Source organism: Centroberyx gerrardi, chromosome 13, assembly GCF_048128805.1.
Source record: "Centroberyx gerrardi isolate f3 chromosome 13, fCenGer3.hap1.cur.20231027, whole genome shotgun sequence".
Classification (NCBI taxonomy): domain Eukaryota; kingdom Metazoa; phylum Chordata; class Actinopteri; order Beryciformes; family Berycidae; genus Centroberyx; species Centroberyx gerrardi.
Window position 1 is genome coordinate 6,643,890 of NC_136009.1, and position 14,161 is coordinate 6,658,050.

Sequence of the window (14,161 nt, forward strand, 5' to 3'; positions counted from 1 at the left end):
TTTAGAGTAAGACTGTAATTGACTCTTTATCATCATTATGGTCCCGCAGCGAAAGAGAGGGAGCCGTAATCCCCCCTGTTCCTCCTCGCCGCTTGTTTTCAAAGCATAAATTCCAGCGGAGGATTTCCACATATTTGGGTAGAGTTTCCACGGAAGAGATGGCGAGCGGTCGCTGTGTTTTTTCTTTCTTGCTCTCTTTCACTCTCTCTTTCTTTCTGCCTCTCTTTCTTTCTTTCCTTCCTTCCTTCCTTCTACTCCCCCCACTACCCCACCCCCCACCCCCCACCCCCCACCCCCCCATGCACACTACACGTCATGTCGAAAAAGCCCGGGCTTCTCCAGAAATTATGATTATAATAACAAGGACCATCTGCTTACATGAAGCATAAAGTTTCAAAGTATAGTAAGTATAATTTTTTTCTTGTTGTATATACGCGCTGCCAAGTAACCCTTGTTCTCACTTTGGCTAAAACAAGCTGAGAGAGAGAGAGAGAGAGAGAGAGAGAGAGAGACAGAGAGAGAGAGTGAGAAAGAGAGAGAAAGAGAGCGAGAGAGAGAGAGAGAGACAGAGAGAGAGAGAGAGAGAGGTCTGTAGCTGCGGGCAATTATCGTTTAATGATTTTCTGCTTTTTCCTCTTCCATGAGCCGTTAGCCTTGCACGCACCTGAAATTCACAGGGGGAAGAGACGTGTGTGCGTGTGTGTGTGTGTGTGTGTCTGGAGGGGGTGAGGTGGGATGCTCTGTTCTGTGGAAAATGAGACAGAGGCAGGACTCAAGGACACAGACTTGAACCTGAAACCGGGGCAAAATATGTATTGACAGGGTGGAATGTGGCGGGTGAAGGACTCCTCTTAGTAAAGTATAGATTTTAGGAGGTGAGATGAGTGAAAAGAGCAATTTGCCTGCCCAACAGTACTGATTTTTTTAGTTCAACTTGGCTAATGTGTGTTTGAATGAATTCCAATACAAATCTATATAGTTGGCCTACCTGGCATGTTTTTCCCTCTATTTAGACAGGAGGAAAGCAGGAAAAATCATTTTTGTCTGTTTTTTCTTTTTAATTTAGTAGTTGTTTTTAGTTTTATAATTGTGAAAATCTATCTTCACCGAACTCCTATAATCTTCCTCAGAAAGAACTACATGTTATTGCCATGAATGTGCTGTGGGACTCTACAGAATCTACTTCTTTTGTTTTCTTTTATTTCCACCCCCTCTACATATCAGATCACACTGAGCTAGCTTAGATGAGAAATGGCAGAAATGTTGACTTTCTCTAGGTGGAAGTGTTCTCCCTACTTTGATTTTATCAAGCAAAAGGACGACAAGAACATTGGACATTCACATTCACAAGAGAGGAAACTGAGTTATCACAGTTTCGGAAGGTAAGAGAGGATGCAATCCCCAATTTCGGTGGTGCAGTGGAAAAGCAATATGACAACTAGTGTAACGAATTACGCTTCCCCTACCCCTACATGCACACACACACACACACACACACACACACAGAGTGTTAGTTTGACTGACCGATGGCCTCTTCAGGTGTCCAGTAGCCTGATGTGTCACAGATGCGAGGTGAGGTGGCCTCGTAGGCGTACTGGTGGAAAACGCTGTCTTTCTCACAGTCTCCGCAGTTCACGCCCGGTACATGGAGCGAGGAGCTGAGACAAGAGGAAATGTTACTTTAACGATGTAGCAGAATAAAACAAAGTAAAGGAATACACCAAGTTTTGAGGAAATTGGCCCATTAATCAGCTTACCTGTTAAGTGATGCGAACATAGACACCAAAATCATCCATGTGTCCCCAGTAGAACATTGGCTCCAGTGCTCCATGCTAACACTTTAGCATTTACTATGTTGAGTGATAGGGGACACATGGATGATTTTGGTGTCTATGCTCTCATCACTTAATGAGTAAATTGACCATTCCCCCCAAATTTGGTGTATTCCTTTGAGAAAAAATAAGTCAGATTAAGGACCCCTGCAATCGTACCTTTGGTGGAGCGGTCCCCTTACAGGTGGCAGCCAATAGATGGAGACAGAATCTGAACTCTGGCCAGTCACTATGGGGGCCAGAGGGATGGGGGCAGGCTGGCGGTCCATCAGCCAGTTCTGGTAGACCAGGTCAACGTAACAATGCATCCGGGCCACTTGGTTGGGAGTGAAATGGTTGGTGCAGTTGTCGTCTGACGCGGCGCAACAGAAGGGAAATGCTCGGTTCATCATCATGATACCTCAGGTTCGAACACAAAACTTAATCTAATTCAAGAGCTAATGTCATCTATAGATTGCTAAAAACTAAGTCAAGGTTTATAGTATTCAGGATGAAAATAATATAGGCTGTGTGTTATTTGGAACGGAAACTACAAAAGTCCTAAAGTCCTTTGAGGATAAAAGGAAGAGGGAATTTTGTGATTGAGGTGCAGCTTAAGTAAATATGTAGAATTTATTTGTTGTGGTAGGCTGAGTATGAAATGTGAAATACTGTAAAATAATAAAATGTTCATCAAATATGAAAATGAGCATTAATATGCTATATGCTAGAGAATCTATGGTCTCCCATAGACAAAACTAATACAAATGGAAAAAAAAATTGTACTGGCTAACTCTTTCAGTTATTATCCTAGGGATTTCCATCCTATGTATTATGAATGTCCTAACATAAATCAGCTTTATTTAAGCGCCTCACATCTGTCCCCGTTTAGAGGGACTAAGTGGAACCATTAATGACAAGCTGTCTCCGAGGGCCAAATGTTTGTCTTCGCATTTAATTTTTCAGCGGTCAAGCGCTGTTTCTAATTAGTAAAGCAGTAACTTCCATGTCCACTTCAGCAGATGAGAGATTGGTTGATTTTTTCACTGGAGGCCACACATTCTTAGACATTTGACAATACATTCTAACTGATTTGGCTCGGTCACTGGGGCATAAAACATTTTCCTGCTGCAGTTAAACAAAACAAAGAACGCTCAGCCGCTGTACCTGTGTAGCTCATATAGTTGTTATAAGGCGTGTCCTGGTACATGGTAACGCCACAGGTGTCGTTGACGGCTCCAGGATCATGGCAGACCTTGGACTTGGGCGTCGGCGCAGTGTCTGCACACAGATCTCCTGTCTCCATGGACGGGGTGGTCTCCTGACATTAGGCATGACATAACTATTAGCAAATTAAAGCTAGTAAAACATTCACTTTTAATTGCTATTAGTGTTGGAGTTGGCCTTTCCAAGCTGCAACGAAACCAAGCTGTAAATGTAACATGAGACCCTCTGAAACCGTCATTCTACACTGGCGGGAAGTGATGCGTTTTATGTAGTAGATGCTAATGCTAACTACCGTGGATAAAGCTGCTCAAGCGAGTTAATTCTGCTGCAACGGCTACCAAAAAGAAGAAAAAAAATCTGAAAAGCACACAAAAAGGAATATCATAAGACGCTTTCAAAAAAGCGTGGTTCTTGGAAACGCTTTTCAACAATGGAATGATTTAAAAATGAGCGAACGACAATACAAACACATGCAGACATGGCTTCCTTTCCTCTGGACAGGTAAGTTAATGTGTAGTAAAGCATTGTACTTTATATACAAATTGACATGGCCTCAATATATTAGCATTGCTTCTTCTAAATTACAAACCTTGCCTTATCTACAGTGTACTTGAGGAACACTCCGGCCGCGTTAGCATCATAGCTATATATTAGCCTGTTAGCTTTTGTGAGAAGTACACAGTGTTTTATCCCAAGTATTTTACAGTATTGTGGCTGTTTATGTGCACAAACAGTTTTATCCCAAGCAGCCTACAGTGTCAGGAGTGTTTATGTGATCAATAAGCACAGTAAAATCGAGTGCAGTTGCGAATTCTAAACAAAGTAGCTGCTGACGTGCCAAGCTATCACATAGAGTTTAACACAGAGGAACTCAACAGAGAGTTAATTCCAGGCTGATGTCCACATATATGGAAAAAGAAGAAAAAGAAGCCGCTTTTCTAAGTTTATGTTTCAGCACAGACACATCTTCCTCTCTTTCTTTTTTTTAACATATATCATCTAGAAGAACTGAAAATATGCCCAAGTTCATGTCAGGCATGCTGCCAGTGTATACATATTGGCTGGACAATGTGAGAACATTTCTTTTGAAAATGTGGATTCCCAATCCTCACTTGGAGCAGATAATCCATCACTAGCAGTGAATAGGCATGTTTTGTATTCATGGTTTATTTCATGAGACATTACAAGATTTGTAACCACAATTTGAAAAAGGTCACGCAACACTATACTCATCAACTGATTGCTGGCATGAAATTAACTCCCTATAGATTATTATTGAAGTTACTGTATTTTAAGACATTTGCTTACATAATAGCAGACTTTTAGATGACACAATCATCTGTATAATAGTGAGCAAATGACACCAGTTAATTGGAAATACAATGTTTAGTAAGGAAATCCTTCATACATGACACAAAAAAGTCACAGTAAGCAGAGAGCTGAGGAGATCCTACCTGACATGGGTCGTCACAGGAGTCGCGCTCGCTCACCCCCTTGAACACATGGTACAGTCCAAAGATGTGGCCCATCTCGTGGATCATGGTGTTGTTGTGACCGGCCGTACCAAAGTAAGAGGGGTTCAGCACCATCCCACCTAACGAAAAGATATAACAAAACTCATAGTGTTATAAGTTATTGTTTTAATGCACTTTATATTCTTTGTCTTCTGGTAGTCACAGTAAATATATTTTAAGAGATTGAAGAGTGTTGGAAATTCCTGAAAAAACGGTTTTGTGAGCTTTTACAATTTTTTTAATCCTTATTATAATATGAGTCCTTGTTCAGATCTATTAGGCCTATTAATGCATGCCTGTATTTCGATAAGCTCCTAATTTCATAAGTACCTAATAAAAACGAATACAATGTGGCACTGGTCTGAGAGTCAAGATTCTAATGCAACTTCCAGTAATGTGTTTCTGCCTTCTCCCTCTATCCAACTGCAGTGGCTGATGCAGCCAGCATTCAAACACATTTGCACTCACTGCCATAATAGCATGCTGGCATTTCCAAAAGAGAAACAGACCACCGCAGTAAAAAGCCTAAGCACTGTGACATTTATAACCAATTAGGAATGAAGTAAACCTTTAACACTTCAAACCAAAAAACAGGAAACAGGATATGGGAAGTTGGCTATGGGTGGATATGGGCCATTATTGCCTGCTATTAACATATAAAAATGTTTTACAGAAACCTTGTATCTGTTATTTTGCCTTTTTTCCCCCAATAACTGACAGCTAACATCTCCCGCATATAGAAAAAGTTTCTGGTGCCAAACCAAGCCATTGAAAATGTATCGCGAAATGTCAAGAATGCATGGACAGCAATTTAAAAAAAATCAACTAGATTTTCTGAATTCCTAAAAAGTCGGATTTGTGGAGATGCAAATTTTCCGCAGCGTACTGACGATAGAGGATCTGGAGCAGACATGACAGTTATTGGTTTGCTAATTAGAAACAGTGTGTTCAGTGGTGAAGACATCGAACAATGAAGACATTAAATGTGAAGACATTAAACGATGGGGCCTCCGGAGGCAGCTTGTCATCCACTAACTCTTTTTAAACAGGGACAGATGCAGAGCGGCTAAAACAAATGTCATGTGAAAGGGAATCAGCAGAGAACTGAATTTAATGGAATTAAGGAGTTTCGTTACGCCGTTTGAACAATGTGACACCTACTAATTGGTAGCATGAAAGTAAAACTCCCTGTTTTAGATTTTTTTTTTTTGTTTTTTTTTAAATACTGACCAATCAAAAGTGCATTTTTTCCCCCAAAATGTATGTATATATACAGTGTATATACAGTATATATAGTATTTTAGAACGAATGCTTTCAACTATGCCAGCCAATAGCTACCTCCCTCTGCTGGTTAACATACTTTTCATATAGACACACTGACACTAAGTGAAAACCTTATAACTCTCATTCCGGTGTGTCCTTCCACCCAGACTGAATCCATACCTATCACTCTGTACCGGCTGTGGATCCTGGGAGGCCAGGAGATGTTGGGTGGGCACTTTGGGGTGTTGCCGTCCGCCGACAGCCTTGTGTTGTTATTTTATTTTATTTGACTGGAAACATTGAATGTTCCTTTATGAGCCGAATAAGTCTCCTGACCCCTGGGACCCGTGAAACCCCATTCCAAACACATTGTACAACATTAAAAAAAATATACATGGCTGTCTATGAGGGCATCAACCCATTTTTCTCAATGGTCCTGTGTGAAACCCAGTAGTAGCCATCTTGACAAGTCATTTAACCTCATATTGAGTCTTAAAAACATATTTTTCTTAAAGCAAGTGAAAATCCAATTCAGATTTTCAGACTGAATATGAGATTAAATGACTTGTTAACTGGGAGTTTTTTGGTAGTGTAGTGCCAGGTTTAGAGATGCGATTCCCATTGGAGCCATTGATACTGACAACATATGCACTTATGGTACTGTAAGATGCTTTGGATGATAGACAGCAGCACTAAAACCTTGTTGATGCCTCTTTTTTTCACCTTATCTTACAATAAAGGTGTATCACTACCTCTAAAGAGTCAATACATAGACCCAAACATCAGGAAAGCAGTCCTTTCCTTATATTTGTGCACAACTCTCTGCCCAAGCCAGAAACCAGAGAACTAAGACTTGAACAGTTATAGAGCTGTACAGTCTACAGCTGTCAGTAAAGCTGACTGATAGCATTCAGGGGGATTTTCTGGGTATAAGGTTTATTTTCTAGCTCCAAAACAATGATGCCTGTTTTGAATCAAGCTAATTTGGGTATAAAAACTCAAAACAGCATTCTACCGGTGCATAAAATCAGATTCTCTGTCACGGTCTGTCCCATTTCACACGTTTTGATCCTTGTGAATCTTACATTTTCCCCTCTAAAACACCTTCTTCCTCTGGAGATACATCCACCCCATATGTCTCCTACTCTCAAGCCCTCTCTGTACTTTCTACTACTGGCACAAGAACGGAATAAAAAAAAAACGGACTGGCCGAAAAGTAGAGCAGAAATAAAGAAAGAACGATCTGCTGGCAGACAGGCATGGGTGGCAACAAGGGCACCGGGCCCTCTCTGCCTCTTGTTTGTTTGGTTGTTGTGGGGTTGATTAGTCTTTTCCAGTGGAAAAGGGCCTAATGATTGGAAGAGGAAAGAGGCAATGTGCCGGGAAATCTCTGCCTGCTCCAAGACGCTCTGCCCATCTTGTTCTGAGGCGGCCAAAGCGGAGAACAATAGACGATGGGGTGAGGGAAGAGACGAGCGGGGATGGAGGGGGAGAGAGAGAGAGAGAGAGAGAGAGAGAGAGAGAGAGAGAGAGAGAGAGAAAATCAGGATGAAGAGAGAACGAGATTTACAGAAGTAGAGAAAAACTGAGAAAAAAGGATTTAAGACCAAAACAGCTTGAGAGAGAGAATGAAACCAAAAAGACATAGAATCCAGAGAAACTAGACAGATGGCTTTTTTGGCATGAGAAAGCTTTTTCTATGTAAAATTGATTAGATTAACATTGGGTCACCTTGGTGGCTAAGGGCCTCCTTCGCCCACGGCCAGGTCGCGGCTCCTGCGAGCTCCTCGCGGGCCGAGTTGTTGGCGAAGAAAATGTTGAGCATGTCAGCACCGCTCAGATGTAGCTCCTCCTTTAGCTCTTTCACGCTCATGTAGGCCCTGCAGACACGGATAAGGGAAAAATACATACATCATGACCCCAAAGCCACATTCATGTAGACTAAAAATGAAGGCGTTCACATTTTTCAGTTCCCATTAGTTTTCAATTCATCATTTTAAAATTGAATGAACCGTTTAAGGATCTGTTTAGCACACTTTCATTTTAATCTTTAATGTTGTCAGCAGTCTGTGACCATGAATGTAATGTTCATGAATATAAGATATACATAATACACAATATACAAGTTACAGTACGTTTTTTAAAGTTCTCATTATTGTGTACCTGCTTTGTAACACCGTGGCACCGCAGCAGCTTTCACCTTACATTCCTTCCTTAGATAGCTAAATCATATCTCCGCTGGATCTTGTTAAATGTGGCCATATATAATAAATACACTCAGCGTACAAAATATTAGAACCATCTGCCTTTTTTTTTTCCATGAAATAGGCTGACCAGGTGAATCCAGGTGAAAGCTAGGATTCCTCGTCCAATGGGCTAAAGAAGGCTTTTTAAAGGAATACACCAAGGACATAGACAGCAAAATCATATGTGTCCCCGGTTGATCGTTCACTCCGGTGAAAGGGAATCAGCAGAGAACTGAATTTAATGGAATTAAGGAGTTTCGTTACGCCGTTTGAACAATGTGACACCTACTAATTGGTAGCATGAAAGTAAAACTCAATGTTTAATATTATCAACGTTATTAGCCAGCTTGAGCCTGTTACATACAAAATAATAACATTTTAGATCATATAATCCGTTTTGGGGTTTTCTTTTTAAATACTGACCAATCAAAAGTGATTTCCCCCCCCCAAAATGCATATATATATACAGTATATATACAATATATATAGTATTTTAGAATGAATGCTTTCAACTATGCCAGCCAATAGCTACCTCCCTCTGCTGGTTAACATACTTTTCATATAGACACACTGACACTAAGTGAAAACCTTAGAACTCCCATGTCAGTGTGTTCATTCCTTCCTTAGATACCTAAATCATATCTCCGCTGGATCGTGTTAAATGTGGCCATATGTAATAAATACACTCAGCGTACAAAATATTAGGACCATCTGCCTTTTTTTTTTTTTCCATGAAATAGGCTGACCTTATAACTCCCACGTCAGTGTGTTCCTTCCTTCCTTGGATACCTAAATCATATCTCCGCTGGATCATGTTAAATGTGGCCATATATAATAAATACACTCAGCGTACAATTTTTTTTTTTTCCATGAAATAGGCTGACCAGGTGAATCCAGGTGAAAGCTAGGATTCCTCGTCCAATGGGCTAAAGAAGGATTTTTAAAGGAATACACCAAGGACATAGACAGCAAAATCATACATGTGTCTCCGGTTGATCGTTCACTCCGGTGAAAGGGAATCAGCAGAGAACTGAATTTAATAGAATTAAGGAGTTTTGTTACGCTGTTTGAACAATGTGACACCTACTAATTGGTGTGTCCCTGGTTGATTGTTCACTCCGGTGCTCCATGCTAACATTTTAGCATACACTGTGTTGAGTGATAGTAGGTGACTAGCATTATCTCAAAAGTGACAAAATGAGAGTTCTAAAGCTGAATGGTAAGTAATCTTAAATGATATGTGGCCAAGTCTGGCAGTTTTATGTAAAAGACTGGTAAAATCTGCACAAAATATGATAGAAAAACAACATACTGTTTCGAAATACCAGGAACTATTTTCTCTGTTTCCATATGTGAAGGTGGTGGGTGCTGGGAGACTGTGCACAGCTAAAAATCACTGCACAGCGGATGAATATGTGGTTGTTCACCTGAAATAGTTCCCAAAATAAACCTGACAGCTATAGTTAATGATATTTCATTTGTAAAATGTATGAATATAATAAAAACCACTAACAACTTTTTGTAACTAAAAGGTCAGTCTTCTGACTTTGGATAATGCTAGTCGCCTATTATCACTCAACATAGAGTATGCTAAAGTGTTAGCATGGAGCACCGGAGCCAATGGTCTACCAGGGATACATGGATGATTTTGGTGTCTATGTTCTCATCACTTAACAGGTAAGTTGACCGACTGAACTCTCCCAGAACACAGTGTATTCCTTTAAGCCTTGAGAATAAGTGATACATGGATCCTGCACAAGGCGGTGCCACTCAGTATTGCGAGGGTGGTCTTGAGAGTTTGTACAGTCAGTATAGGTCAACTCCTCTGCTAAAGAGAGCTCGCCTCAATCCATCAACATCCATCTCTGCCCCCGTATGTAACTTCCAAATTATAATTGTTTGAATTGGTCGGGGTACCTGAAACCGCCTCCCTCCCCTCTTCCTCTCCTCTGTGACTGTGATAAATTGCCCCGGAGGTGCTTTGATGTGCGAAGCCAACTTTGTTTTCCCTTGGCCCGGGGGGAGATGTCACATGTCATTTTTCTCCTTTGCTTTCATAGCTGGAAAGCTTTTGCACCTATCATCGTTAGGCCCTACTGGGCCTGGGAGACGTACAGTGGGGTCTCGCTCGCTGCCCGCCGCTTGCATGCCAGACAGTTCGGGCTATTAGTTGAACCACCTACGGTTTTCTGCAGCGTTACCACACACAAAAAACTGGCTGCGAGTGTGTGTCTGTGTGTGTATGCATGTTACAGTGTGTCTCTGTGTGTGTATGCATGTTACAGTGTGTCTCTGTGTGTGTGTGTTTAGGGATAAGTGCCCTTGCATCTGCTTTACATACAGGTTATACTGTTAAATAAATACACATGCGGCCAAACCCTCCTTAATACATATTCATAAAAAAAAATACAAACAAGTGGATTTCACTTGGTTGTATGGATGAATCATAGATAATGTTGTTTGTGAAAGGATTGTTTTCTTTCATCTCGAACAGGCCAAGCTTTGCTTTTTAAGTGTTTTTAAATTATAAGATTATGGTTTATTGTTTCATGTTGTATTTCTTAAGAAGGGAGTTTAGGATTTATGTGACTGATCAAGTTCAGCTGTGGGGCTAAGTTTGTTAAAATATTACTTAACCATACTTCAGCTTTTACCTCAGTCACTCCAAGTGTATTTTGATGTTTTATGTTGTATTTCTTAAGGAGGGAGTTAGGGTTTATGCGATTGATCAAGTTCAGCTGTGAGGCTGCGTTTATTAATATTACTTAACCATGCTTCGGTCTTTGCCTCAGTAACTTTAAGTGCACTGTTTGTTCACCAGACATATAATTCATATAATTGCTCATTAAAAAGTCTCTTCGGGTTTGGCCTGGTCCCGTTCGCATGGTGCCAATAGCCTGAGGGATAGACAGGTGAGCTTGTGACCTAAAGATTGCTGCTTTGAGTCCTTGAACCAGTTGGGAAAGCTCTGGATGGAAGAAGTATCCCCTGTCCTCTCATACACCACTGTCAATGCACTCATAGGCAAAGCACTTGCATGAATTGGTCCGGAGGTTTTGCTCCGCAGCCAAGACCCCTGCATGTGTGTAAGCCTCCCTCCTCATGCGATCACTCCGCAAGCGCATTTGTTGTAAATAAGAATATGTTTTCTCAGGCACTTTGCCTGGTTAAATAAGGTTTAAGATTTAAGATGCTTTAGGGAAGCCCGGCTCTCGCTACATTACTGAGGCCCGAGGTCAGCTGAGGCTGCATGCAGTATCCATCAGCCTGGACTGTGTAATCACTAGTGACGGAAAGTCGACCACTAATGAGTTGACTCTTCCGCTTCTGAGACTCAGAGGATGCTTCGATGCAAGGCTATGGCCAACCTGGCAAAAAATGAATGGCTCTGGATGGTCGAAGTGAAAACCCACTGGCTATGAATTGACAAAATTCCCATTTGTAGGCAAGTCAAACACTGTGTGAATCAACAGCCGAGTCAGCACAAGCTCTGTCACCAAAATTGTATTTGCGCATCCATTTTGTATATTGGTGTTGACGAGTCAACTACTTTGAACTCCTAAGAATTAGACCAATTCTACAGACATACACAAACAGCAGTCAACAGGACCAGGATACGCACAATACTTACAGAAACCCATGATACCTCCTGCCCAGTATTAGAAATGCTATCTCAAATAACCCAAATAATAAAGTTAACACCTTGTTCACATCTTTTCGCAACGTTAGCTTACGATACGCCAGAAGTCATTAATTTCTATGAGAGATACACATCGCCATCTTGTGGATAGACGTTGCATGCATAACGGAGGGTCCGATACGTTGAAAATGTCCAACTTCTCCATCATCCCCACTGTGTCAAGGTCCACTGAAACGAATGTTAATATTTTTCCAACATATGTATTTTCACGCTTAAATGTATTATTTATTTTAGTTTCCCTTTATACATATCGATATATCATTTTTCGTTTGGATTACATAAGGTAGAATTTGTTTGCTTTTTTAACCAGTAGGTTATTGTCCCTCAAGAATGTTTACAATTAAAATTCAATGAAATTGTTCGCAAATGTCTTTTGCGCCAACTTTGTCACTGTTGCCACTCTTCGGGAGACAGAAGAGACACCCACTGTGCAGCTGAAAGCGATTGCATTTTTGGACTCCGTTGGACTCCATGTGCCAATCCGGGTCCGTCTTCGCGTCAACAACGATATGCGTCAAACGTCTGCAGAAAAAAGCTGTGTGCATGGCGTGAGGCTGGCAATAACAAAACGGGTCAATCGTGGCTTTATAGCTGAGACATAAGATTGAATCAACAAGCTTATATTCTGAAGTAGAGCTGTGTTCAGGGAAATACTGCAGAGGTTTGGTGGGGGGTTTTTTTGTTAGCGAATAAAAACCTGACCACAATAAAACTTGAACCGAATAGAACTTGATCAGAAATTTGAAATCACGCATGCATGAGATTCACATGCGAGCGGCTCAAACAAGGTTGGAATGGGGATTGTTCTTTCGGGGGAAGAGAAGAGTCGCCTGCAGAGCTCTGCAAACAACCGTGGCGTCCAGGATTTGCTAACCAAAAGGGAAATGTGTCTCAGCATTAATGGACAAAATGTCCTTCTCTCACCCCCTCCAACCCCTACCACCCCTTCCACCCCCCACCCACACACACACACACACACACACACACACACCCCTCCCTCCCTCTCTCCCCCTTTCTCTTTCTTGTGATGCCAGAATCTGCAGTGTACCTGGCCATCACTCCAGAACCTGGCTCTCGACAACAAATTTGTGTCGTGACAGCAACTGGCTTCAGAAAAACCCCTCTGGCCCGGTCCGGACCGGCAGCAGCAGCTGCACACATATAGGAGCCCCACAATCTGAATACCTGCGCAAGAGCTCAGACGGAGTTGGGGGATATCAAAAACCCAGACCCCAAACATAAAAATGGTCCGCTGTTCCACAAATGCCAACGAAATGTCATCCTCACATTAATTCTCTCTCTCTGTCTCTCTGCCTGAGACACTTGCAAGTTGTGGTCCAGGGACACACACACACACACACACAAACATGCATGGAGAGACACACACACATTCTCAACACGCTCGGGTCAGGACCCTTCCAGAAGACCTACACTACTGTTATTCCGCTGGGTCCAGTTTTTTACGACACTCAGGTCTCCTGCGTATTGGCTGTCCATGTTGTTTTTAGTGGAGGGTCAGGAGCCTAAGGACAGAAACTCTGGCGAGACTCCGGGGCAGGCATTACATCACCGCGTGGAAGTACACACATGACTTCTGAGTCTTCGCTTCCCAGAGTAACAGGGGCCTTATTTATGAAAGTTTCTCATGCACAACTTTTCTGTGTAAGCCCAAATCCGACCCAGGGCTGTGATTTATAAAAGCATCTTGACATCAAAATCAACACATTACGCCGGCTCCCTCCAATTCTCTGTGATATATCAAACGCTACAACTCATTCCCGTCATTACCCAGGGGGTAATTGCCATGGATACATTTTCATTTGTTGTTTGGCATATTCTTTTGCGCCGACCGTCAGATTAAATCTAGGATAAATCACTGAGTGTTTTCTTCTAATTGAGGCCCGAGGACCAGACCCCGGAATACCGGCGTGTTTGCGCAAAACAACAGAGGAGAGTGCTGTTGGCTGTCCAATTTTTTTCATTAGTGTCCATCTCCTCGCGGCAGGGTAGGGAACAGTCTGAGACGGGGGAACATCTGACCTTAACAAGTACCAAACAAAATTCTTTTCCCTGTCCCTCTTCCTATCTTTATTCTATCACCAGCATTATGACAGAACGACATAAATTGACTGGACACACAGGTGTGCTTGAAGAACGTCCCGCACATGTGAGACCACACACATGCAAGCTAGGTTGTTTTTTTTCTCGCTTTTTTGTACCTTTACTTAACTTTAACCTTTATTTATCCAGGGAAAGTCAACTGAGCACCATGTTCTTTCACAGCAACACCCTGTTTTACATTCATACAGTTACACAAATTCATGTTCTTTAATTGGAGCATTCTCTGTTCGGATCTGAGATCCTAGGACAGAAAATTCTCTCTCTTGCTTTGCTGATTT

At 41.7% G+C, this 14,161-nt stretch overlaps 1 protein-coding gene across 1 annotated transcript in view; it reads right to left on the minus strand.

Moving 5' to 3' along the window:
* pappa2 (pappalysin 2) overlaps positions 1-14,161 on the minus strand; it is a 77,207-nt gene that overhangs the window by 51,230 nt on the left and 11,816 nt on the right. The window contains exons 5-9 of the mRNA XM_078287614.1: positions 7,548-7,696; positions 4,493-4,632; positions 2,979-3,132; positions 1,992-2,184; positions 1,525-1,658 (exon numbers count right to left, since the gene is read on the minus strand). Of these exons, the coding sequence (XP_078143740.1) occupies positions 1,525-1,658; positions 1,992-2,184; positions 2,979-3,132; positions 4,493-4,632; positions 7,548-7,696 (770 nt within the window). The remainder of the gene's footprint in view (positions 1-1,524; positions 1,659-1,991; positions 2,185-2,978; positions 3,133-4,492; positions 4,633-7,547; positions 7,697-14,161) is intronic.